Genomic DNA, 25712 nt, shown 5'->3' on the forward strand with positions numbered 1-25712 from the left:
CCTGAGAAGTCCAGGGAAAGGCCAGGCCAGGCCAGGGATTCTGTGAGCAAACAGGAGAGGCAGAACCCGCTTGAGGCTTCCAGTGGCTGTGTGGGAGGGCCTCGTGAAATCAGTGGCTTGGGACCCCTCTGATGGGGTGACAGTGGCTATTCAGAATTCTGGGTAACTTGCCCGTTGAGAATGTGTGTGTCAGCAGTGCCAGCCTAGCCCTTCCTCACACTCGCACACATCACCACCACAATCCACACATGGGCCAGCCCAAGGGAGGGACGTCTTTGTCACCGTCTACTCTCGTGGCATTTCAAGAAGCTGTCAGAAGGGCTCGATGATTCATTCCAAGTCACACAGTGTGATCAGTCATGAGTTATATATAAAAGCAATGTCAGAGCAGGATGAAAATGAATACTTAGAACCCAGCAAGTTGAGCCCACAAACCACCCGCTTACGTACAGGACTGAGAAACTGGGGTTTGGTTTGGGTGGAGCCTCGCACCCTACTGCTGAGGTTTTCAGACAGGGGCTTTAGGATGTGAAAGAATCTCAGTCTCTGCATGTGGTTTGCTGAGAATGTATTTCTCAAGATAAACTAGAAAACAATTATTTCAAGCTAAAAGTGAGTCCCAGACTAGGTTGCATTTCAGAGAATACTGTAGCCCAGCAGGCTCCCAAAATATCATATCAGCTTTTGAAGGCATTTCACAGTTGCTGCAACAGCACCGTTGGAAGAAAGCCAAGCAGTTTTAGAAGCAGCGCCGTCCCTTAGACATAGATGACAATGCCAAGAGTAAAATCAAAAAGGGCCATTGCCTAGCTTGGCATCTGGGTCCTGCAGCTGCCAAATCATATCCATTGACCATGCCAAAGACATCCTCAGAGAAATTCCCAGTGAGAGGCCCAGTGGTCCAGCAAGCTGCAAAATTGCCTACGATCTAGACAAGCAATGGGCTTTGGGGCTCTAGCATCTGCTGAGATTGCCAGGTGACTTGAAGCATGTTGATAGAAAGATTTCAGGGCCTGTCTTCTTGTTTATAAAATGGGCACTTCACTTGCTGTGTGTGTGTGTGTGTGTGTGTGTGTGTGTGTGTGTGTGTGTGTGTGTAGGGAGAGTAAGGGGAGACAGACAGCGAGAAAGAGAAAAGGAGACAGGGCTCTGAAAAGCTATAATAAATAAGCAACGTTCTTACAAATTGTCCAGAAGATAGGATTAACATGATTAAATGAACTAAGAAGAGGACTGGGGAGAAATAGGAGACTCGGGCCATTTTCTAATTCTTTCTCCAAAGGATGAGAGGAAATAGCAATACAGAGACAGAGTCCCTCCCTTGAAGGAAGAAAAATCATGCCCTCCTCTGCTGGGCATGTAAAGAAAGCAAAGCAAAAACTCAGGAAAGTTGGCCAAGCCAGGCAGAAGCCCGTCTCCCACCTGCACATCTGCCTTGGGCTTTTCTTCTTTTTAGATTGTTGCAACAAAACAGATGGCGGCAGAAGCCTGAATTTTAAATTTATGAATGGAAATATGAACAGATGTTAGCAATCAAGATGGCATATAAGAATTTTTTCAGATCATGTTTACAGCCCAGCCTCCTTCACATAAATGGGAGAGCAGGTCATAAAAAGGGTAGTTTTTGATCTCAGGACGGCATGGATCCAAGATGGTGATTATGGGGAAATATTGAAAGAACAAAGGAAGAAAACACTAATCAGCTCCCTGTATAAATGCTAAATATTTATCTACACAATGATAAAATGCATCTGCACGAAAACCATTAACCCATCAAGAGCACATTCTGTGTTTTAAGTAGGTGACATTCAAGCCCAGGGTTTTAACAAATATCTGTGAACACCTACTTGCTTGAATTCTGTTTTGATTTTTGACATGATATCGATTGTTTTGTTTGGTTTGGCTGAATTTCCCAGACATATGGAGTTTTACTGCATTTCAGGGAGGAATGGAGTTAAGAGCCCTTAAGAGAGCTGATTGTATGCGCATGCGTCCACTATCCCATGCGAGGAACCAGCTGGGTTCTCAGGGTGGGTGGGAAGCAACAAATGGATAGAACCCAATCTAGGTCCTCAACACACAGAACTGAAAGCAAAAGCAGATACCTTATATAACACAAGGCTGGAACAAGGTATGTGCCGAAGGTTATAAGGTGTGAAGAGAAGGGAGTGGGGTGGATTGGGGCATGGAACATGACAGTGCTTCCTGATTTCCTAAGAAGGGAAGACTCTGGGGCATTCCCGTTGTGGCACAGTGGTTGATGAATCCAACTAGGAACCACGAGGTTGCGGGTTTGATCCCTGGCCTTGCTCAGGGGGTTAAGGATCCGGCGTTGCCGTGAGCTGTGGTGTAGGTTGCAGATTCGGCTTGGATCCTGCGTTGCTGTGGCTGTGGTGTAGGCCGGTGGCTACAGCTCCAATTCGACCCCTAGCCTGGGAACCTCCATATGCCACAGGAGCAACCCAAGAAATGGCAAAAAGACCAAAAAAAGAAAGGGAAGACTCTGGACCTTGCAGCCATCTGAAAGAAGGGTGTCACCCAGGGTTATGGAGCAATTTCTGTTGGCTACACCTTCAAAATATGGGGTGGCACCATAGACTCCCGAAACGTAAATCATGTTATGTGATCAGATATTATAATAAACTGTCAGAAAGCCATTTATTCACCTGGATTTCCAGACTTGGCAGCCACCTTGGCTCTTCAAGAATCCCCCACTTCTCACCAGTTCCACCCACAACAGTTGTCTTTCTCCTCTTTAAGGACCGTGGCAACCTCGCTAGTCTTCCTGTTTGTGCTTTTGCCCACATCCATCACTGACAACCAATCTGTTCTCAACACAGAAATGAAAGTAATCCCTTTGAAACAGTGGTTCCCCAAGTAGAGTCCTTGGACTACACCTGGGAGAGTGTTTGGAGATGTAATTTCTCAGGTTCTCCTCACTTGCAGAATCAAGAAACTCTGATGATAAGGTCCAGAAATCTACGTTTTTAACATGCATTCCTGGTGATTCTGATGCCCGCTGAGGTTTGAGAACAAATTCTAAGTGGCGATGAGATAGTGTCACTCCTTGGCTCAAAACCCTACAAAGCCACTCCAAGTCATTTCCACAGCTACCAAGCCATCCATTCCCCTTCTGGCCCATGGATCCTTCACAGACTGCCCAGCACTCTAGTCTCTAGCTCACTCCCTCCTCGGCCATACTCAAGACTTCACCACTTACTGCCCCTTCATGACACTTACTGCCCCTTTGGCCTGGAATGTTCCCCAGCCCCCCAGGTCCCCCACCCTACCACCATGGCTCAATCCCTCCCCATTTTCACCTTTGTTCAACTGTCACCTTCTCGTTGATACACTATATATTTATGGTCTGCCTCTTCCCACTAGAATGTAAGCTACTTGAGAGCAGGGACTTTGTCTTGTTAGCACCTGTATTCCCAGGGCCTGAAACTGTGTGTCTAGTATATAGCGAGTACCCAGGAAACGGTTGATGAAGGAATAAGTAAATGATCCTATACTGAGTTTCTACCAGATGCCAGATATCGTGTTAAGTGCATCATCTCATTGAATGTGCCCCCCTGAAGCCCCAAACAAGCCATGCAGTGTATGTTATCATCTTTATTTTACACATGAAAAGGTGAACTAAATGAAAAAAAAAAAAAAAAGACCAAGATATGGGGTTATTAGAAAAGGATAACCCAACTTCTGACATGGAGCCAAGTTCATTTCCCTTTTGTACCACTTTTACTGCTTCTCCTTACAATTGTCTGGACAGAGGCAGTAATGCCAGCTTACTCTGGTATTTACCTAAGCAGAATGTAATTAAGGAGGCAAAATCCTGCTTTCAGTGATTCCAGGACAAGGCTACAAGTCGGAGAATTACTGTCGTGTTTGCTCGTATTTTCCTGTTGTAAACACAGATGATAGAGATATTTCTGGAATATTCAAATAGGTCTTCCTCTTCCTCCCAACTACTTTTTTCAATGTTAAAAACAGGTCGTGGTGTATGTTATTCATGACCTGGTAGAATCAGGTACTTTAACATGCTTACTAATGTGGTCAAAAATGAGCAATATGGGGTTTTTTCCCTCTTGCAGTTAAAAATTGTGTTCCCTGCTAAGCATCTGCCAAAATGAAAATGCAGCCCTGGGACTGGTGCTAGAGTGAATCTAGCAGTGGTTCATCTAAAGAGAAAGACTGTGCTGGGGGGGGGGGGGGGCGAGCCCAGGCCATCATCCTTCTCCATGTACCTCTCCAGACGATCTCATCTAGTCCCATGGCTTTTAATGCCATCTACCTGCTGTTCATTCCCGTGTCATCAGTCGAGATCCAGGGATCCAGGAAGGACAATAGAACCCATGCCAGGTAACACAATGGAAGGAATTCAATCCAGGGAATTCCTCGCAAGGATGCTGGAAAAGCTGTATGGGCAAACCGGAAGGATGAGATAACCCAGAGAAGGGCAACAGCAGGAAACTGCTACCCTCCCCAAGGCTGCAGAGACCAAGGGGGTAAAGAGAGGGCTGGTTACGAGAGTTTAGGAACAGTGGGGGCAGGGAACTTGGAGAAGAGTCGGCCCAGTGGGAACTCAAAGCACAGAGGAGATGCATTAATAGAGATGCTGCCAAAGCAGCCAGAGGAGAAAGATCTCTGGCTTTCCCCTTCCTCCTGACCATTCTTTTCCCTTGATCTTTAGTCTGCCAGGATCTTCCAGTGTCCAATTGGTGGGGAAGCTTGGGAAATGCAGTTGGCATGGGTCACCCCCCACCTCCACCCCCACTTCCACCCGGTAGAGTAGGGCAGAGAAGGAAGTGAGTCAGCGTGCCAACAGGTAAGCGATGGACACGCCTCCTCAACTAACATCTCCAGCTCAGACCTCGTCTCTGAGCTCCAGATTCTTACACTCAGTTGTTCCCCTGACACTTGGGTGTCCAATAGTTCTAACTAAACATGGTCAAAAAGGAACTAGATGTACCAGTCACCTCCCGATATTCTCGTCAGAACGTAAATCACCCAGCTCAGCCAAAAATACAGCTGATCTTTGCGTCCTGTCTTTCCTTGCTCCCTATTCTTTCCAATCTTTTAGCAAGACCTGTCGATTCAGCCGCCCCAACCATCTCTCTCCTGTTTCCTGCATCTTGACTGTTACCACCTTAGGCTAAGCCACCATCAATTCTCCCCTAGGTAACAATGACCATCTAATAGGCTATGGTAGCCACCCCACACCCCCGTGTCTCCTTACAATGCATCGTCCAGGGCAAGATCTGGAGGGCAAGGGTAAGGAGTCAGGACTTTATTCTAAGTACTATTGGAGCCACTAAAGGACGTGGCATAAATAATCTCTATCATAAAGAGATCAGCCTTGCTTCTTCGTGGGGAATAACATATAAGGGAACAAAAGTGGAAGAAAGAAGACCAGCTAGGAGGCAATTACACTTCTCCACCCTCTTATTCCACCTCTTCTATTGCCACCCACTTGCTCAGGAGCCACTGGTCTTCTCCCTGTGCCCCCAACATGCCAACCCCCTTCCCTCTTTAAGGCATCCCACAGCGTGGAACGCTTGCCCTGATGTTTGCACAACTGGCTCCACATCATTTAGGCCCTACCCTGGCAGAGACTTTATAGTGTTTATAGCTGTTATAGAAACACCCTGTTTCTCTCCTTAGGGGCACAAAGTAGAACTACACTTCTCTCCACTGGGCAGTATGTTGTAGCCACGTGACTTGCTTCAGCCAATGAAACGTGGGTGGAAGGGACATCCATCACCACTGGGTGGAAGCCTTAAGAGCCACTGGGTGCCTCACCACGATTTTTCTTTGGCCACAGTGACTAGCACTGTTCCAGAATAGCTCCCCCACTGGCCTGAGTCCTGGACGGAGGGTGATAGTTGTTCAGATCAGAACTCTCTGGCAACCCACAGACTCAGGGCGTGAGCAAGACACTCATCTTTCTTGTTTTAGGTTACTGAGGCTCTGAGCGGTCTGGGCTGAGACTGCCCCTCAGTCCCTTATGTCAGCCTGCATCAAGTCCATCATGGAAATACCACCAACTTATCATGTCTACTTGTTGGTTTTATCCATTAATTTTCATTCCCCTACACAGTCCTCTCCAAAGCCCATGAAAGCAGGTTCTCTGTTTACCCAGTTCACCACTATACCCCAGCTTTCAGAAGAGAGCCCAGTACAAGTCAGTAGCTAGTATCTGTGGATGAAACATTCAATGCCTTGCACATAGAAGCATTTGCTGCTTCTGTGCTCTTCTGCCAAGGCAACTAGAATGAATGAGTCTTGCACTCAGCACATTTGAAGCATCAAAGCCTAGAGCTAGCCTAGCCTAGCTCTGCTATTTATGGGTTAGGACTGTTGCTTGGGTTACACTCTTCCAACTAATTCACAGGAAATTGAGTTTCCCCAAGCTACCCCCATTCCTTGGTCAGAACACCCTCCTACCCCCCTAACTGCCTCCCCCCCCCCAATTCCGGCTAAAGACCACATGTCCTAGATCAACAAAAAGGAATAAAATCTTATAACCATGTAATGTCTCCCAGAGTCAGGAGGTAGAGTGGAACAAAATTCATTTTGATACCATTTATCAATTCTAAATGGCAGATAATTGTTCTTTTTTAGTTTTCTATGCCAGGCAAATCCAATTCCCCAGAAATGGCCAAATCTCCATTTTCACTATGACCATAAAATATTAGCACTGAGGAGTTCCCGTCGTGACTCAGTGGTTAATGAATCTGACTAGGAACCAAGAGGTTGCGGGTTCGATCCCTGGCCTTGCTCAGTGGGTTAAGGATCTGGCGTTGCTGTGAGCTGTGGTGTAGGTTGGTGGCTCCAGCTCCGATTCGACCCCTAGCCTGGGAACCTCCAAATGCTGCGGGAGCAGCCCAAGAAAATGGCAAAAAGACAAAAAAAAAAAAAAATTAGCACTGAAAAAAACCTTAGTGATTACTCAATTCAGACAACTCCATTTATCAGCTAGCTTGATTAATTTTAATTAGAAACCTCTTAGGGTCTCATTGTCTGCCACAGGCTTAGAACTTTAAAAACTCAAGAGATGGTGTTGCTTCAAGTCATTGCCTTTTTAAACCAAAAATATTTTAAGACAGATTTTTCTACCATCCCATTGTTTAACAATAACAGAGCTGTAAAGAAGACCCCAATGATAAAATTAACCCTGCAATATTTTTAGGTTTTATATTTTCACTGCTCAACATTTTTTTCTTGAGTTTTCAAAATGTCTGGAATGTGAGAGAAATAAATTCCTAACAACTATGAAGTTCTTACCGTGTCTGTTCTTTTAGGAACTAGCACCCTTTGCAGGACATTTTGGTTCCTCGGGCAACCAGAGTAAATAATGTTCTACTTACTTAGCTTAGTCTCCTAGGACCCTATGCAAATAGACTACATCTTCAATAAGCAAGTGCATGTTGTCTAACTTGTAAAAAAAAAAAATGCATTACCAAAATACCACCTCACGAAACATTTGATCTGAAACTATCAACTAATGCTATTGGGGGGCAATTTCTGCACCCTTATCCAACCTAAATTCAATTTTATTAACCAGGTCCTAATCCTGAAGTTCAGGTACTAGGCAGCTGTAGGTGAAACTTCTTTTAAAAAAATGAGTTCATACCATTTCCCCCACGTGCTGAAAAGGGAACAGCTTGAATATCACGAGTCTCTGAACAGAGCTATATTCACTCACAGGAAATCATTTAGCTGTGGTTGAGGAAACAGGAAATTCTCATATTGGCTTTAATATTTATATTTTACCCAAATTTTCCTGAACTTGCTAAGCATCACCAACACTTTTTATCGTACTCTTTGCTGCATCTGAAAAAAACAAAAACAAAAAACTACGCAGAGAACGTACTGTTGAAGAAAACTGGATGTCAGTCTATACAATGATGTTTTTTTACTTTCAGCATGACAGACTTTATTTTGGCACTTTAACAAATATTTTGCTTTACAGCAGTGACAAAATATTTGCCAGAAATTTCCTTTTCCTGGCATGGATATCCCAAGCAGTTGTTATGCTGCGAACTGAATTTCACTATGCTTTGCACAGTTCAAGGTACACCCACTACATTCTTCACCTCCTTAACTGAGGGACAGCCTGCAGCCTTAGAAAGTGCTACCCCTTCCTTTTCACCAGGCCAAAGTGGACTGATTCTGTAAGCGATGGGACAGGAATTTGAGAATTAAGGCCATTAAGAATTTAAGTAAACAATATTCTGAGTGCTGCTTCAAAACTTGTTTTTTTTTTTTTTTAAATGAGTTCTGTGGCAAGTCCAGGGAATAGTCTCTAAAAGAAGTATTCCCACTCCATTAAAACTCAGTCATATGTTGGAAAGGTTGCTGGTTTTGCTGTCTGCTTCCTACTCTGGCGGCTCACCGTTTCAAAGAAAAATGGGGGGGGGGTCCAAGAGAAAAAGGCAATGTTCTGTTTGGAGGAAGCCCCCAGACAGGGGACCCCCATATTTCCATCTCTTCCTCAGACAGCACTGCTTTCTAGCCATTTCATTCCTAAGCAGGGAGACCCTCCTCTTAAGGGAAGGAGCCTCCCTGTGAGACTCCTCTTGCCCAGAGCGTGAACTATGGTTATGCCACCTATGGGCTTTTCAGTTAAGCTTCAGGAGCGATGTGGAGGCCAGTTGCAAAGGTATAAACAATCTACAGGACTGAACCATAGAGCCCAACGTCAGGAAAGCCCCTCCCTTTTAGTTCTTTGGAATTTATAGTCCTAAAAGCTATTTGCCAAAGCAGACATCTGTCTCAAGATGGCCATCAGCTATCCTACGAAGGTTGCAAAATTCCCAATTCCCTCCTTGGCAGCCTTCCGACAGCTACATCCAAACACACCCAGGACGAGACATTCCGATTTCCTCTGGCCAATTCAGAAGCGAAATCTGGTCATAAACAAGCCTCATCAATGAGCTCTTTGGTTTTGATTTACAGACACCGGGGACCACTCCGAAATCAAACCCACATCATCCTTCGGAGCATCTGCGGTCGTTAGCAAAGGGGAGATGTACATTGGATCGAAAATGTACAAAATTTATAACAGTGACATTTTCCATATTAGGCCACATGATTTATTCAGTAGTTTTTATGTTCCCAAATTACAATTTACTTCTATTAAGACTACAAAAGTTACCATTAGAATTGTCTGTGCTTATAAAATACCAACTTTTTGTTTAACTGTTATATATACTCATTAACACCAGTCTGCGACAAGTTACATAGAATCATAGGCACTTCAAAGGCTTAAAAAGACGTTTACAACTTAAATGCATTTTTAAGAACAAAAACTCATTTTTCCTTATACCCCTACTCGTACCTTCAAATTGCAAAAAAAATTAACAAATACAGTGGCCAAAGGAATCTGCAGCAACTTCTCAAAATACTGTTAGCATCTTTGGGTTTGCTGAGGCTTGTCAGGAACTCGCATCAAATCCTCGCAAAAGAAGATCTGATTAGATAGATATGACTCAACAGTTCTGTGGTGATTATCCGATTGTACACATTAATTTGCTGTTGCAAATCTGCCTGAAGCTATAGGTAAGGAGAAACAAAGCAAATGTAAAATGGCGAGTCTGACGCTTCAAAATGTATACAAAGTGGAGGTTAAAGTTGACATGTTTGAAAATCACATATACACTAAATTACCATTATCTGCATTATCCGAAGACAACTTGCACCGTAACAGCTACAAAAGGCATAGAGTTTTGTTTTGTTTTCAAGGGGACAAGAGGAGAGAGGAGAGGAGAAGGGAACAAGAGATAAATTAACAAAGTCAGACCAGCTTGGTAAGGTCAATCTGAGACATGCTGACACAAATGAAACAGCTTTCATCTCTGAACCAGTGGATAAAGACAATCTTTTCATATTTGCACGTAAAAGTTTAAACCAATCCTATGAACATTAAGGGTCTGTATAACATAATATTTTGCCACTGCTATTCACAGAACACTGCAGATGTGAAGTTTCGATTTTATGTTGTTCGACAGAAATACATGAAAAGTTTTAAATACAATGGGGTTTTATCATTCAAGTGCCATGCTGGCACTTGAATGAAAAAAAAACAAACAAACAAACCAAAAAACAGAGATCTTCATTATTCTATGCAAAAGCTTTATTTTTAAAAGTTCAGTGATCTCATAAATAGAGACACTAAGAGGGAGTTTTCACGCATAAAACTCCTTAGTCGGTGCCTTCTGGTAAGCAGCGCTGGATGGTTTGCGTTCTCCAAGGTCATAACTTCCTTCATCCTTCTTTCTCATGCGATACACCAACAGCAGAATAAGGAAAATGGCAAAGAGAAAGCCGATAACTCCGCCAGCAATGACAGCTGAAAATATACCCAAAAGAAGGTTACTTTTAGAAGAGGTTCAAGGATGGCAGAAATCAGCTTTGTCAAGCCCTATCTGTTTACACTTTCCTAAAAAGCTTAATGCGAAAACCCCATGACTTTAAAAAACCGGATTCAGTGAAGCCACCAGGTAATTATGCAAATCTGACATTCTTTAAGAGGTATGAGACTTGCTTTGATTAATATTAATAATAGCACCCCAAAGCCTCAATAAGAAGAATCTGGCTGTGACCTCAACTAATTCCATTCTGTAAAACTCTTGAGTCTTTTCAGTATTCACATTTCGTAGTCTCATCTTCGAATGGCTTTTTCAATGGAAGCACAAAACGCATTACAATAGACTTAAATTTTCTAAAGGTAAATATGAAAAAAGCATGCAAATGTCCTTTCTAGCCTTGGATTTGGGCCTATCCTTTCAAGGATTAAGAGTTTTTAAATCTTCCCCTTTATTTATTCATTATTTTAGGGCTGCACCCGAGGCATATGGAGGTTCCCAGGCTGGGGGTCGAATTGGAGCTATAGCTGCCAGCCTATAGCCACAAACACCACAGCTCATGGCAATGCAGGATCCTCAGCCCACCGAGCGAGGCCAGGGATCGAACCTGTGTCCTCATGGATGCTAGTCAGATTTGTTTCCACTGAGCCATGATGGGAACTCCCTTAAATCTTCCCCTTTAAAATCAAATCTTAATACTTTTACCAGAGAAGTTAAAATTGGAGGCAACACTCTTAGGCACTGTATCAACCTCCCCACAAAGAACATGTCCTTCTCTTAAATTTATTTTGAAATCAGAATGACTTGGATAAAGAATGATGGATCTTCACATTCTGTCACCCCCATGCCCAGTTGTCTGTGACCACCTCAGACCTCAACTTCCTTCCTCTTGCCACCACCCATCCCACCCAAATGGTGGGCCAAGGTAGTAGCCTGGGGGAGCTGACAGAAAATAAAGACATTTATCTAACTCTTGCTTTTCTTTTTTTTTTTTTTTTTTTTTTTTTGTCTTTTTGCTATTTCTTGGGCCGCTCACACGGCATATGGAGGTTCCCAGGCTAGGGGTTGAATCGGAGCTATAGCCACTGGCCTACACCAGAGCCACAGCAACGCGGAATCCGAGCCGCATCTGCAAACTACACCACAGCTCACAGCAACGCCGGATCGTTAACCCACTGAGCAAGGGCAGGGACCGAACCCGCAACCTCATGGTTCTTAGTCGGATTCATTAACCACTGTGCCACGACGGGAACTCCACTCTTGCTTTTCTCACTTGGGAATGAGACAGGCCCTCAAGAAGGCTTTCCATAGGAAGGTGACATTCAGCAAGCTTTGCCTACACTTTTGAGTATCACTTACACAAGCACAGGCCTATTTAAGGACCCTCCCACCTGACCCCCAACTAGGCTACTCACCTGCCAGGACTTCTGTTCTTTTAAACAGATTGTCTGAGTGCTTCTCCGTATACACATTTGTATCCTCTTCAGCTGGGTCCGTTTTCCTTTCTGAGTCAGAGAGGTGAACTTTCTCCTTATCAATTTCTTCAGGTGACTGGTAAGAGGAAAAAAAAAAAAAAAAAGGAGAATGATTATAAAGGTTTTCTTTTAATGTGCTGGAAAGAAGAACTAAGAGATAAGTACATTCCCAGGTTTATTTGTTTGTTTGTTTGTTTTCCCAAACACTGAGTTTAGGAAATCATTGGAATCATCATTTTCTGTGATGTATATACCAATGGGTGAGTCCTATGGTGGATCCATGTTGTTCCCAGTTTTATACAACACCCATCCCATGCACAGGCAGGATGGATACTTAGTGAGTTCATAATAATCCTAATGACATGGTTAGATAGTTTCAGTCAACATTTCATAAGATCTCTAACTTTCTCATCACCATTCTGACCTCAGGCCACCATCTTCTCTGGCTGCTCCAACCCAATACCCTTGGCCTTAGTTCCCCTCACTCCTTCATCATCTCTTTGATACATAGGCCACTGTGCTGACAGCCTCCTAAGAGGCATCCTCTTCAGGTGTTCTCCCAGGTCTCTTCCTGCTATCACTCTGTGGGAGCAGCCCTCAGGCTTACTCTGTAATGCTCCCTTCTTTTTATTCACTCTTACATCTTTGGCAACCCCTGGATTAGAACTTTAGGAGGCCTGGGTTCTATAGGTAGCTCCTGTGTGATCTCGACCAAGTCATACCACTTTTTTGGACCTGACTTTCTACAAATGTCCAATAAGGGGCACTCCCAGCTTCTTGAGTACTCCACAATTCTAATACAAATCTAAGAAGGCAACTCTCACAGCCTCACTTCCAGGCAGCATTACTCCCATCTACCCAGCAGCCGATAGGATTCCTGCCCTTGGCTGTACCAGCAAATCAGATTGACTTTTCTCTATTTTGATTAATAGTACCAATTATTCTCTTGGGTCCCCAAAGTTATTTTGACACGTTTCAAGTTGTATATTTTGTCATGTCATAGTCCTGTCAATCTGCCTTTCACCATTCTCTCAAATTCAGTCTTCCATGGATTCTAGTTTTCACAGCCTTGTCCAGGTCTTTATCACATCACACCCAAGTTTTTGCAGCACACTTTCAACTGCAGGTGTTGGGTGGCTTCCAGTTTATCCCCCAGGCCATCACTTAATCTCCAGTAGGAAGCCCTGCAAAGCCATCTCTACTGCCACTTACTTACCCAAACTGATTCTTGACATCTATGCCTTGGTTCACCCAGTTCTTCTAACTCCAACCCAAAAATTTAACTTCTTTCACCTTCCATCTGTTCTTCATGAAGCTCTCCCCTATCTTTTACCTCTCAAAAACCCCCAAACACTTTCTAGTCTGCCATACCAACACATAAATCATCTGTTGGCTTTCTAACCTTTAGCACCAATGCAGACCATCTTGTATGAATGACCTAAGGTTACAGTGAAATCTGAAATCACTTGAAAATTAAAAATATATATATATATATATATATATAAAAGCCTACCTCTAAAGATTCTGTTACAATCAGTCTGAGCTGAGCAAGTTGGCACTGATTTTTGTTGTTGCTGATTTAAAGCTCTCCAGATAATTCTATGGTTTGAGAACCACTGAATAAAGAAGCTCAGTTCAAATGAGTTGGCTACTCTCTATCAGGCTGAAGTTCTTGTTGGCCAATACTACTGGTATCGGTCTATTACTGTACACAAAATTCCTTTTTAGCTCTACTACTCTGCCTAAGAAGAGCCAACCACCTCCATTTGGACCTAAGCTGTGGCCCAAGTAAGTGAGTGACTCCTTTCTGAAGGCCAGAGTTTGTCCAAATTGGCAACCTGCTACTTTAAGTCTAGAGGATTAAATAACATAAAAGATCTCACACCTTCCTGGGGTGTACAGAGCACTAGGCTTCCACTGAAAACAGCATATAATAAAGGGTGGTAAAAAATGTCTGTCTTCATAGAGAACAGACTTGTGGTTGTTGGGCGGGGGGGGGGGGGAAGTGGGATGGACTAGGAGTTTGGGATTAGTAGATGCAAACTGTTACATTTAGAATGGATAAGAAACAAGGTCCTGCTGTACAGCACAGGGAACTATATCCAGTCTCTTGGGATACAACATGATGGAAGCTAATATAATAAAGGGAATATGTGTGTGTGTGTGTGTATGTATGTATATATGAATGACTGGGTCACTCTGCTGTACAGCAGAAATTGGCACAACACTGTAAATAAACTATATTTTAATTTTAAAAAAAGAATGTCTTACATTTCCACGCTGCAGGAAACCTCATACTGCCTTAATCCTCAAGCCACCATGACTTACAAAAAGCAGAGGTCACAGAGAAATTACCATTTTACTGGGGCCAAACATGCACCCCAAATCTCACTATTCTCTACATTACTGTGAGCAAAGAAAATTATGAAAGGTCTTCCCAAGCTTTCGTGTACCAGGGTAAAGCAAAGAGAAAAGATCATTGGCAGTATTTTGCCTCCGTTTCCTATTCTTCTCATGGAAAGCCCATGCTTTGTGAGCAGGGAAAGAGGTAAGTGAGTTCTGGGGGCGAAGGAGGTGAAGTAGCCACTGTTGTATTAGTGACCGAGCTGAACTCATTCATATCATCTTTGTCTCATCATTAAGACAGAGGACCTGATGTCTCCTCAGGTCTTTTGAGTCCCTAAAATCATTTGGGAGAGTTGACATTTCCATTCTCTCCAACTCAGCTTCTGATAAGGAGCCTGCATTTCAGGGGGGTCTGCAGGTGTGAAGACAGGAGGTCCCCCCTAAAACTGGGGCCACCACATACTCACAGGAATGGTCCATCAGTGCACCAGCTTCCAAGTGCTCTGGATGGACATTATTATTTTTTTGGCCACACCCACAGCATATAGAAGTCCCCGGGCCAGGGATGGAATCTGAGCCATAGGTGCAACCTACACCACACAGCGGGAACTCCAGAACATTCATCCTTTAAATGGAAAACTTTTATTGTATGAAAGCAGGGGTTTGACTAATAAGAATTTTTTTCTAGAGTATAGAATGAATCTGAAATACCTTAATGTATGTGTGCAAAGTGAAATAATGGAAAGGCAGCACAGATGACTAAATGATGTCAATTAAAGATCCATCATATCCATATCTGATTGTGTGGATGCCATGGAAATGTAACGGAAGTAAAAGATTATGAGCGATGCTCTGCTTGAACAAACAACTGTGTTCTTTTTATTTTGTCACATAAATTTACAATAAACTAGACAGACTATCTATAACAGTGACATTAACGCCACCATGAGACCCACTGAAAAGCAAAGTCTACATTAATGGTATTCTACAGGCAATGTTTAACTTTGCTGTGCCATGCAACAACAAAATAGAACATTTAGTCGCTATTATTAATCTTATTCACTATCAATATTATTATAAGTACCTAGAATAGTGTTTGACACAATGAGTAGCACTCAATAAATTTCCCATGAATGCACAAATTTTTATTATTACTATACTGAACACAGATGATAACAGGAATGTGTTAAAATGTTTTGGGGTCCTCGATTTCTGAGCTCATCTGCCAACCATCTATCTTCTTTATTTCAATCTGACCCAATTTCTTCCTTAAAGCCCATTCTTAAACACTTAAATCGATTTTCAATCCATTGTTGTTAACTGACCAGAGAGCTCGACATCAAACCAGGTTTTGCTTGAGATAAACTCTACCACAAAAAGCTCAAGCTGAGTTTCTTGTCTCGAAAAGAGCGAGTCCTGCAGGTGGCTGCTATCAAGAGCTTAGTCATTGACAAGTGGTCAAATAAACATGTGGTAAAGCCAGATGCCTCTTTCAGCAGCCACACCCGATGATGTGCCACACACACACTGTGAGGTGTTGAGCCACCTTATCCTCAGCCATAACTGTTAAGTTTTCCTTTCTCCTCTTCTCCTTTCTTCCTTTCATTCATTTCACTGATTCATTTTTGGAGCTGGGACGATGCACGGAGCTGGCACATGCCAGCTGTGTCTGCCTCCGTGCTCAGAGCTTCTTCTCCTTCCTTTCCTGTAGCCTGGCCCCGTGAAGTAAATCTACCACTAACTGGAAGTGACCCGTCTCCCTCCAACAGACAATACTCCAATCTGGAAAGGGTTGACCTGGCTACTTGGCATCTGCAGAAACCCATCCAGCCATGTCAGTCACCACCCTGTGCACATGCACCAAGGGCGCAGGGTGGGAGAAAGAACAGATGCACTCTGGGAAGAGCAGGAGACTCAATGAGCAGGAAGGAAGCCTGCCTGGGTTCCTACCTGCGGAGGGGGGCTTCTTACCCCAGAGAAGGCCTGGCCCTACCTTCACGACACAGCCTTCCACAGCCTGTAAAAGCATGGCAGCATCTCGTTTCTAACAACAAATGAGCTCCAAAGGGGACATTTGAGTTTCCAAGTTCGCATAAACTGCATGCTACTGGGGGACTACCTGCAAATCTCTGGTTGCACGCCCACTGGGTGAATGGCTCCGTCTCTCCTGCTCTAACCAAGTTCTAGTAATGCTTATTATAGAATGTTTCCTGGGTCTCAGATGCTGTGTTACATGCCCTCACATTGAATCTTCTCAAGGACCCATGAATAATGGCCTCAGAGAAGCCAAGACACTTGATCAGATCTAGAACTTGAAACCTAGGTCTTCTTCAGACTTTAATATGCATTTTCCAACTTAAACAGCTTACCTATCAGTGAGTGGTCAGCTAACTGCAAGAGCAGACTAATAAGGTCAAAATGACCGGCCTCATAATTTCCATCAGCTAATAGGAAATTTTGCTCTGCTCTAAGGCCAAAAACCTTATTTCTTAATATGTCAACTCTCACAAGAAATATTAAGATGGACCCACATTCATCATGATCACTGGAGGAGTCAAGGTTTGTTTACACAGCCCTGATGTGGGCCTGAAAAGACTCTGAGGAAACCAAAGACCAAAGACCAGTACCTGGGCCACCCTAGTCTATAACCCGTTTCAGCAGATCTGAGGTCCACAGTGGTTTTAACTCAGAACAGATTCTTTATGAATAAAAACAAATTAACTGAATCACCTTGCTGTACAGTAGAAAACCGACAGAACACTGTAAACCAGGTATAATGGAAAAAATAAAAATGATTATTATAAGAAAAAAATAAAAGATTAGAAAAATTAGATTATAAGAAAAAAGAATAAAAGATTAGAAACCAGATTAGAGCAACCAAAAAAAAATCTTGTTTATAAACAAACAAACAAACAAACAATGGTGTCTGCATACCCCCTATATGTTTGTCATAGGAGGTACATGAGGATAAACAGCACCTCGAGTGAACCCAAAGGTAATCCATAATTTTATGGACTCTGGGGGACTATGATGTGCCAATGTAGATGCATCGGCTGTAACAAAGGTACCCCTCTGGCACAGGATGTTGAGAGTGGGGGAGGCTGTGCATGCATGGGGGCAGGGGGTACATGGGAACTCTCTATTCCTACTCAATTTTGCTTTGAACCTAACACTGCTCTGAAAAACAAAGTCTTCTGAACAACAAAAAAGCAGTAGGTGGATAAATGTCAAAACGATCATAAAAAGCAAGGAAGAGCCATTTACAATATAATGAAAAGACCATTTGTCCTCACACAATTTTAAAGGGTGCCTCTTAAAAGGCACCTTCTGTACAATTTTTTTAAAAGGCACATTTACAACAATCTGACAGTGCAAAATGAAACCAAACCTTTGTCTGAGCAGGGATCTTGTTCTGCATCTTGTCCAGCGTCGTGGTTTCCACTCTCGGAGCGGCACTGGTGATCGGTATCTTTGGAAGGGGTCGAGATGTGGTCAGCTCTGGACTCTCTACGTCCTCATCGGCCCCTGGCAAAATGAGCAAAGATGAGCTCAACACATGGGTCAGGACACAGATGGCTGCAGGATCAGACAACACTGTCTAAGGTTGACAAGGGAGAGCCATGCTCTTCCTAAACACCTGCTCCTGAAGAACTCACCGAGAACCCTTCCTGCAATCTTCATAGCAATGAAGAAGTGATTTCAACTGCAGGGAGCTTGGCATTTTTTTTTCTATATTAGTATTATCCGAACCCTCCCAAGCAGCCCTTCTTTTGTGTACATGTACAATTTCTCCTACCCATGAGATTTCTTCTATGTTGAAACATGCTATCTTTTCCGTTTTAAAACATAAGCATAAAAAAGGAAGACTCTCCCACACTGACCCTTTATCTGAGTGAGTTGCTGCCCTCTCACCCTTTTTATAGCCGGATGCTTCCAATGGCTATGCAGATTGGAAGACTGTGCAGACTCCCCAGCTCATTCCCTCACCATCTATTCCACTCTCTGCTCTACCCCCTCCTAGTCAAACATCCCCTGTCATCACACCGCTGGTACAGTTCTGTTATGGTCATTGCATATCTAGTGGCATTTTCCAGAATGGTCCTCATCTAACTGAATCGCCTAGCACCCCTGGATCCTTGTCAAGTCTCATCTCCTTGCTATACTACCTTTGAGTTTCTATGACTTTGACTTCCAAGCTCCCCCCTCTCACCTCTCTGGCTATTTCTAGGTCTCCTTTGCAGGTTCATTCTCTTCTATGTGGACACAAAATATGAAGCATTTCTTAAGGTTGAGCTCTAGGCTGCTGTTTTTTGTTTTGTTTTGTTTTGTTTTTTTGTCTCTCTCTCTTTTTTTCTTTTAGGGCCGCACTTGTGGCATACAGAGGTTCCCAGGCTAGCAATCAAATTGGAGCTACAGCCACCAGCCTATGCCACAGACAAAACATCTCGAGATCAGAGCTGCATCTGCAACCCACACCACAGCTCACAGGCAATGCCGGATCCTTAACCCCCTGAGAGAGACCAGGGATTGAGCCCAAGTCCTCATGGATGCTAGTTGGGTTCGTTACTGCTGAGTCACAACAGGAACCCCCCACCCCGCTTTTTTTTTGGGTCTTTTTAGGCTGCTTCTTACTCTACACTTTCTTTCTCACCCATGGCTTCAATTAGCATCTAAATACAAATGAAAAACTGCTATCACCAGTTTGTACCACTCCTCTGAAATTTAGACCTACATATTCACTGGCCTGACATTTTTTTTTTTTTTCTTGAATGGCTCAGCAGTACTATATGTGTCTCTACCACATTCAAAGCAGAACTCATGATCTCCCTGACGCCCCCTACAAACCTGGTCTCCTCCCCATGTTGTCATGCAGTGAATGGACCCCTCCATTCCTCCAAATCACAGCTCTGATTCCTTCTTCCTTATCACCACATCGAATCCATCACCCAGTACTTTGGCTTTTATCATTTTATCAGGTCTCCATTCTGACACCCTGCTACAGTCCAGGGCTATGACCTCATTTGAACCTCTGTAATCTTCCCATGAATCACTGTACCCACATTCTTCCTAAGAGCTCCCTTTCAGTCCACTGTCCACCACTCAGCTGTGACCCCATCAAGCTCCTATTTAAAGCTACTCCACTGCTCTCAAGAATATAAAATGCCTCAGCCCAGCCATGCGGTCCAGTCCTCGCCTACCTTGCCAGCTTCCCACCAGCATCATTTTCCCTGTTGTGCCCCTGTGCTCCAGTCATGGTCCCCTGATCCTCAGCCAGAGGCCCTTGCCTAGTTAATTCCTAACTCACCTCCAGACCTCAGCACAAATGTCATTCCTTAGAGAAGGTTTCCCTTCCACATTAGATTAGAGCCTTCCTGAAGTGTTGTCTTTTTTTTTTTAAGCACCACCTTTCTTACGCTAAGATTGCATTTATCGCAGATGTGTAACGATGCATCTGTGTAACTACTAACTGAAGATTCCTCTAAGAGGCTTAAGTTCCATATGGCCAAGGGATTGTATCTAGTTTTTTCTAGGAGTGCCTAACAGAGTCCCAACACCTCCAGGCTCTGACCCAGTTTCTATAAGGACTGGCCACTGACTACGGGCTGGGCACTACGTTTTTTTCTTTGTTTTGGCCTTTTTATCAGAATAACATTGGAGAACTTCTCACATTCAAATAGAAACTTCTTAAGTTGACTGTGTTTCAAATTTGTAACAACTCAAAAAAACTCAAAGTCTGTAACTCAAATGAAAGTGCTTCCTTAGACAGGAACAAATGACCAATACTCCCAAATTCCTCATAGAATCATGTGACTATAACAAGCTGTTCAAAAACTAAGAGGTAAGATCCTGGGAATAGTGCACAGGCTATGGCTGGGTTCATTTTTCAGTATTTTAATACTTTCACTGTCTTCAGCATGTACCCTCATTACTAAGAATAAATGGTGAGCGTATATTGAAATAAATATGGGATTCGGCATCGGTCCCTTTGCTGCATTCTGGTGGGAAGGAATTAGGAAATCTACTTGCTGCTTCTCTCTCTCTCTTTTTTTTTTTTTTTTTTTTTTTTTTGCTTTTTAGGGCCAAACCTGTGACATTTGAAAGTTCCCAGGCTAAGGGTTGAATTGGAGTTTCAGCTGCCAGTGAGTTTCAGCTGCCGGCCTTCACCACAGCCACAGCAATGCCAGATCCAAGCCATATCTGCAACCTACACCACAGCTCACAGCAACGCTGGATCCCCAACCCACTGAGCGAGGCCAGGGATCGAACCCGCATCCTCATGGATACTAGTTGGGTTTGTAACCTGCTGAGCCACAACGGAAACTCCTCTCCTTGCTTCTTAAACAGACATTCAACCCATCATCCTGAGTTTAGTACCATTTCACGCTCCATCCAGTGCCATGAATGCGGGGGCCCCAGGGGGATGCTGCTGTGACAAGTGGGTTGTTCCTTGGCACTCCCCACCCCCATGGCTGGCTACCTCGTCTTTCTCAGGTCTGCCAAGTCTGTTACTACCAGCCTGTCGGCTTCCCAGCTTTCAAAACCTTGTGGCCTTTGTCTCCTGTCCTGTTTTGTTTGTCCTTGTGAGTTTAGGCCCAATTCCTTTACTGTCCGCTGAGTTGGGTATTGGCAGGTATGTGTGTTCAATCTGCCATCTTTTATCCGTTCTCTGTTGCATAGGACCTTCCTAGGATATATCACCCATGACACGGTGTCCTGCTTATTTTGTTCTCGTTCACACAGTTTTCTCATCAGCCTCTTGGTGCCTTGAGGACAAGGACCTTAGGCTTCCATCTTGCTTGTTTGTTTTTTTTTTGTTTTGTCTTTTTTTTTTTGCCTTTTCTAGGGCCGTACCCGCTGCATATGGAGGTTCCCAGGCTAGGGGTCTAATCAGAGCTGGAGCTGCCAAGCCTACACCAGAGCCAAAGCAACGCGGGATCCGAGCTGCGTCTGAAACCTACATCACAGCTCACGGCAACGCCGGACCCTTAACCCACTGAGCAAGGCCAGGGATCGAACCTGCAACCTCATGGTCCTCAGTCAGATTCGTTAACCACTGAGCCATGATGGGAACTCCTAGGCTTCCATCTTGATGTCCCAAGAACATGGCCTACTGTCTGGCACACAGCGAATGCCCATGAAACGTTTAAGTGGATGGTTACAGTGTTTCTAACTACTGGTGCCCATGCCCTTGAGTCCACATATATCGAAGGGTACCTTCTTCTCCCCTGGGAAGTACCCTCTGGGCCTTTGGCCATTTTCTTCTCGTTTCCTCTAGTTCCCAACTGGAGTAAGGACAAAGGGAACACTGGCCAAAACCCAGAAGTGGGGGAAATCCCAGGTTCCAGCTGGGATGGGCATCGGCCAGGCGGGGTCTCTTCATTTTAGAGTGGAGTTTTATGACACAAGGAGGCAGCAGAGCCAAGGACTGAAAGAGGACAGGCTTTCAAGAACAACTCCCTGGCCCCTCTCCCAGCTCCATTACTTTCCAACGGTGTGATCTGATGCAAGTTATTCTATCTCCCTGAGCCTCAAGTTTTCTCATGTGAAAAATGGAGCTAATGGAACTGGTCTCTGAGATGTCATAAAACTAGGAACAGTGCCTGATACAGGCTAAGTGCTGTGCACATGTCACTTATAACTTAGACCAACTTTAAGGTGAAAATCAACATTCCCAGTGCAGCGGGAGAAGGTTTCCCAAATCCAGAATGATACACCACTTTGCAGCAATGGATCAGCCCATGGATGGGGCCCAGGCAGAAGCCATGTGGGCCCACCCTGAAGCCTCAGCTCGACCCGTCTGATGAGTGGTTCGGGATTTCAAAGGATCCACTTCAAATCCTGGATATGCACCTGGATGTGCAGAGTAGGGGGGGCTGGGAATCCTTTTTTTTTTTTTTTGTCTTTTTAGGGACACACCTGAGGCATATAGAGGTCCCCAGGCTGGGGGGTTGAATCAAAGCTGTTGCTGCCGGCCTACACCACAGCCACAGCAACATGAGATCCAAGCCAAGTCTGCAACCTACACCACAGCTTACGGCAACACCGGATCCTTAACCCACTGAGCAAGGCCAGGGATCGAACCTGCAAGCTCACGGTTCCTAGTCGGATTTGTTTCCTCTGCACCACGACGGGAACTCCTGAACCTGTGTCCTTTATGTTCAACTAAAGGGCAATCTTGGTAGATACCAGCACAATGACTTGGACATGTATGAATCACCATCGCCACTTCTATTCTGAGATGCGGGAAATGGGGACCGAAAAGTGTCCACATTTATGATATGGATTTCCTGGGACATTTTGGAGAAGGCAGTTACAAAGCACATTTGAGGTGCTAAAGAAAAAAAGAGGTGTCATAAGCAAACAATATTAATAGAGTTGTGGGCTACAGAGAACAACTTTTCACACTCATCCCACGTGTGTGATATCTATCACCCTCCCCAGAATAACTTGGCTCTCTTTACATGAGGTCTGCATTGTAAGCTCCTGTTACCAGGTCAGCCATCACCCCTCATCTTCCTCAGACCTGTTATTTTCTAACCTAGAACACTCATTCTTAGGTAGCCATATCTCTACCAAAGACACAGCTAAAAAAAAAAAAAAAAAAAGAAAGAAAGAAAGAAAAAAAAAAAATACTCGCTCAGTGGGTTAAGGATCTGGCGTTGCCGTGAGCTGTGGTGTAGGTTGCAGACGCGGCTCGGATTCCGCATTGCTGTGGCTGTGGTGTAGGCTGGTGGCTATAGCTCTGATTCGACCCTTAGCCTGGGAACCTCCATATGCCGCAGGTGTGGCCCTAAAAAGACAAAACAAAAAAACAAAGACACAACTGGTTTTCCTATGTTCTGGGTCATTCTGAAACCAGGGTCCATCTGATTGTGAGACATCTACCTTCAGCACGACTTTGACCATTGGCTGAATCTACAATGAAAACTCAAATCCGGAGTTCCCATCGTGGCTCAGTGGTTGGCGAATCTGACTAGGAACCATGAGGTTGTGGGTTTGATCCCTGGCCTTGCTCAGTGGGTTAGACATCTGGTGTTGCCGTGAGCTGTGGTGTAGGTCCCAGATGCAGCTTGTATCCCTTGTTGCTGTGGCTGTGGCGTAGGCCAGCGCCAACAGCTCCGATTAGTCCCCTAGCCTGGGAACCTCCATATGCCGTGGGTGGGGCCCTAGAAAAGGCAAAAAGAAAAAAACAAAACAAAACAACCAAAAAAAAAAAAATCCTTCAAATCAAGGAGAATCCGGGGTAAGACTCTGCAAGCACGCTGCTGACCTCCAATGCCTGACCTGATCATTAACATATGCACCACCTCTGCTTCTTTCTTGGCTCCTTGGGAGCCAGTTCCCTCACAGGTAAAATACTGACCAAGCATGGTAGACTGCAAAAGTGGTCAAATCCTTTGTTCCCTCTTGTATCCACATGCTCTGCAATGTGACAACCCCGAAGCATCTTTCACTAAGAGGCAAAGTCTGGGCTGGTCCTCATGACTAGCTCTGACCAATCAAATGTGGTAATGAAACTGTGCCAGTTCTAAGCCTAGGCTTCCAGAGGTTTGGCACACACCTGCTTCCTCTCTTGGAATCTCTGCCTCCTCTCTCAGAACAAATGGCTAGCCTTATGAGAGGCCGTATAACCAGATCCAAGTCTGCCTGGCTGCCCCAAAGTCAGGACAGAGCCCAGCGAGATCAGCAAAGCTGCAAACTCAAGCAGCAGTTGACCCCTGACAAGTGAGGAAGCGCAGTTAGGCCAGTCTAAAATTGCCACCCTGCAGAATAATGAGCTAAATAAATGATGGTTGTTTTTTAGCCACTACACTTTGGGGTATTTTGTTACGAAGCATTACTGAGGTTGTAGATAACTGATATACCACAGTTTAGGATATCATTGTACAATCATTTTACCTGGCTGCTACTTTCTTTGACCTATTTTTGAGGAATACAGAAACTATAACTCTTCTTGGTCTCACTTATAAATTTTATGGTAGCTTGGTGGTTTTATGAAACTAGTGTTTGAGGGATTTCTTGAGGGGTGGTTTCCATGACATCACTCTGAAAGCCTTAATAATAAAAATCAAAGCTAATGTTGACAGAACACTGACTACCTGCCAAGCAGCAAAGTTTAAGAGCTACAGATGTGTCAACCCTTTAAGCCTCGCCTCAAACGTATGTGGGAGGGACTATTATTACCTTCCATTCTATAAATGAGGAAACTGAGGTTTAGCCAAGTCACATACATTCCTGATATCTCACAGCTTAAGTGGCAGGGAGCTAGAATTCACAGCCAGGTGCTGTGACTCCACAGAGCATGCTCTTAACTATAATGCATGCTGTCTATCTCCTCGAGGTAAGTCCCAGGAGAGCGTGTACCGCATGCATTTGTGCATGCATGTGTGTGTGTGCACACGCATGTGTGCATGTGTGTGCATACCCAAGCGTGGAGAACGGAGAAGAGTGGGTTAGTAGCCAGCCTTACCTGAGCCTGAAGCAGAAGCATAGTCGTCATCATCAATAGGATACACTCCTGAAGCTTCTTCAATGGAGCTGTTGTCAAGGTACATGTCTTTATCAGACGTCAGCTCTGCCCGCTGAGAAAGGAAAGAGAAGGGATGCAGGATGGTGAGTGATTAGGAAACGAGCTTGTTCATCTTACTGTTCAGGTTTACACCTCCAGGACTACCCGTGCCTCTCCCCTGTTCCTTTGAACCCAAATTTCTGGCTCGGCCCTTCCTCAAGACCCTCTGACAACCTGCATGACCTCAAGGACTGATGACTGACGAATACCACCGAGGGAAGCCTGTGTAGCCTAATCCAGTAGCATGAAGATGGCTCTGAAACCAAAGCATGTATCATGGGCTGATTCACGTTACATGCTACAAAACTCGTCTGAGTTCCAGTGGCCCCAGAGCTACTTGTAACCATCTCAGGCCTTCTTGCCACAAAGTCACCATGAGTTCCCCATACTAGAAAAGCTACCAGATGCTCAAATCACTTAAGACATTCTTTGGGATCAATGCCCAGGGATCCACTTGAACGTCGGCAGGCCTGGCCACACTCAGAGAGGCATCACTAGGGCTGAGAGCTTCTACTGGGGGGCAGGCTGTCACAGGGCTCCCTGCCACAGCCCAGACGCATGTAGATGCCAGCACCACACCCCGAGAGCAGCAGCGCCTGGGAGGCTCACGGACCAGGGCGACAGCCCACCACGAGCCAGAAATGTGGGTGAGCTGTGTCCCGGGCTCACAGGCTTAGCAGGGCCTTAATGACAAATGCAGATAAACCCACATGAGCACATTCTTTTCATACTCCTGGCACTTGGTAACAGCAAATCACATGCTGACTATGGAGAGGGATCATTCACTAAGTCAACCAGCTCCACAGCTTCTTAGCTCTTCAGTAAGAGTTTAAGTATTAAAATTCAACCTAATCCCGCCAAGAGAGGAGCCTGCATGAATCAGAGGCAGAGCAGACATAGAGCTTTTCTTAAACAGTTTCAGTGAATTGATATTTTACCACCAATATCTCA

At 44.4% G+C, this 25712-nt stretch overlaps 1 protein-coding gene across 3 annotated transcripts in view; it reads right to left on the reverse strand.

Annotated features, from left to right (window-relative positions):
- SDC2 (syndecan 2) overlaps positions 1–25712 on the reverse strand; it is a 168557-nt gene that overhangs the window by 33187 nt on the left and 109658 nt on the right. Inside the window, exons 2-5 of one of the 3 annotated variants that reach the window (XR_014842729.1) lie at positions 24663–24774; positions 17580–17716; positions 11629–11921; positions 9076–11342 (exon numbers count right to left, since the gene is read on the reverse strand). Coding sequence is in view for 1 of the 3 variants with exons in the window: in NM_001315754.1 (NP_001302683.1) it covers positions 10191–10354; positions 11786–11921; positions 17580–17716; positions 24663–24774 (549 nt within the window). In the remaining 2 variants the exon portion in view is untranslated. 3 annotated transcript variants of the gene reach the window in all.

The sequence above is a fragment of the Sus scrofa genome, chromosome 4 (genome assembly GCF_054392235.1).
Source record: "Sus scrofa isolate SSC_HxYL_T2T_F1_AM1 chromosome 4, Sscrofa_HxYL_maternal_Yorkshire_Landrace_v2.0, whole genome shotgun sequence".
In the NCBI taxonomy this organism is placed as follows: domain Eukaryota; kingdom Metazoa; phylum Chordata; class Mammalia; order Artiodactyla; family Suidae; genus Sus; species Sus scrofa.